The sequence below is a fragment of the Tupaia chinensis genome, unplaced genomic scaffold (assembly GCF_000334495.1).
Source record: "Tupaia chinensis unplaced genomic scaffold, TupChi_1.0 Scaffold144741_1, whole genome shotgun sequence".
In the NCBI taxonomy this organism is placed as follows: Eukaryota; Metazoa; Chordata; class Mammalia; order Scandentia; family Tupaiidae; genus Tupaia; species Tupaia belangeri.
The window spans coordinates 350,874-353,545 of record NW_006204601.1 but is presented as its reverse complement, the minus strand read 5'-3'; the positions used below and the strand labels follow the sequence as shown (position 1 = coordinate 353,545).

The 2,672-nt window shown below is 56.4% G+C and overlaps 1 protein-coding gene across 1 annotated transcript in view; it reads right to left on the bottom strand.

The window, feature by feature from the left end:
• Positions 1-357: 357 nt before the first annotated feature.
• The window catches only part of SLC4A1 (solute carrier family 4 member 1 (Diego blood group)), a 17,540-nt gene continuing 15,225 nt past the window's right edge, over positions 358-2,672 (bottom strand). Inside the window, exon 20 of the mRNA XM_006167358.3 lies at positions 358-2,104. Within this exon, the coding sequence (XP_006167420.1) occupies positions 2,024-2,104 (81 nt within the window). The 3' untranslated portion in view covers positions 358-2,023. The remainder of the gene's footprint in view (positions 2,105-2,672) is intronic.

The following is a 2,672-nucleotide window of genomic DNA, read 5'->3' as shown; positions in this document are numbered from 1 at the left end:
ACTGCTGGAAGTGGCTGGAGGAGAACCTCCAAAGGGGACCCGGGTGAAGCCAAATGAAAGCCGGTCAAGAGACACTGATCCTGTGAGGCCTTCGGCAAGTCGCCTTCTCTCTCTGGGTCTCTTTTCTTCTCTGGGGATCTCTCTCCAAGGTGCTGTCCCAAATTGTTGAGTGCGGGGGGACGGAATTGACTGGCTCAAAGAGACGTGGAGGTCCTTAGGTACGAGAGGCAGGGGGCAAGGTCCCGTACAAGCCCCCTCTCCCTAGGGTCCTGCTTACTCAGGAGGGGAAGGAGGCCCACCTGGTCCAGCCATGACCCCTGGGATCCCCGACTCTGGGAAGGGGACTGAAGCAAGGCATCCATTCCAACCAGATGTGTTTATTGGCAAAACCTATTCCCAAGCGTGGAGGGGAAGGGCACTAGCAGAGTGGGCAACTTTATTTCACTTTCCTTAGCAATATTTCCTTAGCAATGTCAAGAAGGGGAGTGGGTGGGGACTTTGCCACCAGACAAGGGTACCAGCAGCTCCCCCTCTGAGCAGCGTTCCTCACTAAGCAAGCAAGGGCTTTACTTGCACTCTCTCGTTTAATCCTGTAACAACCCTACGAGGTAGGTACCGTGGTCATCCCACTTTACAGATGAGGAAACTGAGGTGTGGGACGGTGAAGGGGTGGGAGGCGAGTGTCCCGAGAGCCTTGCATTGACGGAGGCACCCACAGCTCTGCCTGGCTGGAACCCTCCCTCCCCAGCACATGGAGTCCTAAGGCCTCTGAGCCTTCCATCTGGAGCCCTCAGCACTGTTTCCTCCCACGCCCTGACCCTCCGTTTCTCCCCATCTCCCACCGCTTGCAGTTCTTTCAACTCTTTTTATATTTTTGTTTTGTAAAAAAATAGATTTGCACATGCACTGGAAAGCCCACTGTCTCCTATCCCAAACCAAGATTCGGTGTGGATGGGGTAGGGGGCAGTGAGCCTCTAGTGGGGGCCCTGGGCAGGCGTGAAGCTGAAGTATCATGAAAGCTCTTAGAAAATACACAATTAATAAATTACAATCCCCTCCCCCGCCCTCCGCAGTCTCTTCCCAACTTCCTACCCTCCCTCCACAATTCAAATCTAGAACAGACTGTTGTCCCTCATCCCCATCCCAGGGCAAGGTCCTGTCTCAGTCCTGTCTCCAGGGTCCAGGGCCCTCAGTAAGTGTTTGCAGAATGAGCCAATTAGTGAACGAATAAGGGTTTGGGGGGCAGGAGCAAGCACTTGGGAGCCCTGCACCCCAGGCCCGTGGTATCTTCACCTGCACCTTGCCCTCCCAGGATACTCCTCTGGCCCCAGAGAAGAGGGTCTCAAGGTAGAGGTGGAAGCAGACACAGGACATAGTGGGGGGCATTTGGGAGCATAGGGAGGTGAATGGCCGACAGGATTGAGCGCTGGCCTTGGGGTTGGAGGACCTGGTTCAGATTCTAGCAGTAGGACTCAGGAACTCTGACCCCGGGCAGACTCAGTGGACAACAGTGTCTGTTGAGAGTGGCCCTTCCAGAGTTTCCAAAGCCCCCCTTTCACGTTACCTTCGGTCCTAAGTAACCATTCTGTAATGTGGGTATCATTATCAATATACCCATTTTACAGATGAGCAAGCAGAGGCTAGAAAGGTCAAGGGACTCACCCAAAGTCCTACAGCAAGCAGGAACTTGCCCCCCCCTCACCTTTGCTTCTGCCCCTCCCTGTGCCCTGAGCAGTCGGGCTCAGACCAAGGCTTCCAGCACGGGATGCCCACGTGGCAGTGTGGCAGCAGGAGGGACAGCAGAGCAAGTTCTCCTAGGGGCCCCTATGGCCTCTCCAGCCAGAAAAGCCACATTACCTTTGGGGGAGGTTCCCTAGGCATCCCTTCCTTCCCTACCCACAGCCCTGGGACCCCGGCTGCTGTCCCAGGAGGGACTTAGGAGTCCATGAGATGCCCACGAACTGCTTCTCCTGGGAGGGTGGGGAAGTGGAAGTGGGGGTGGTCTGGGGCCTGGACCTGCCCCTCACACAGGCATGGGCACTTCGTCGTATTCATCATGACCTTCCTCCTCATCAAAGGTGGCCTTGGCATCATCGGCATCCAGCTGGGGGAGGGGACAGGAAGGAGACAGGGTGAGAGGGAGGCCAGATGGGTCCTTGGAGGTACCTTGGGGTGGGCAAAGGGCCTGACTCTATGAACCGTGCAGGTCCTGCCCTTCCCCAACTCTAGATGAGTGGTTTTCAAGGGTCAGGACACCCTGGGGTCTGGTGCCCCAGCAGTGGGGGGAGGGGGCCCAGAAGGTGGGCAGGGAATCCCTGCACCAGGGCAGCCCCACAGCGACCTGTGTCACTTGGTGGAAGAATTCTATTAGAGAAGGAACTCTGTCCAAAATGCCCTGGAAGACCACAGGACTAGCTGTTCAGGGTCAAGACAGCACATGTGGAAAACCCCATGTTCCTCTTAGTTTCACCAACCCCATCATTCTCTCTCTTTGCAGGGGAGGAAAGGGAGGTGCAGAGACACGAGCCCCCCTTGCTCCACATCACACACGAAGACACTGCAGACCAGGGTCTGGACCCAGAGCTCAACCACAGAGCTCTCTTGCCTTCCCCTGTCCCAAGACCTTCCACCTCCAACCCCCGTGTCTTCTCCCTCCCCACAGCCTCTGCCCT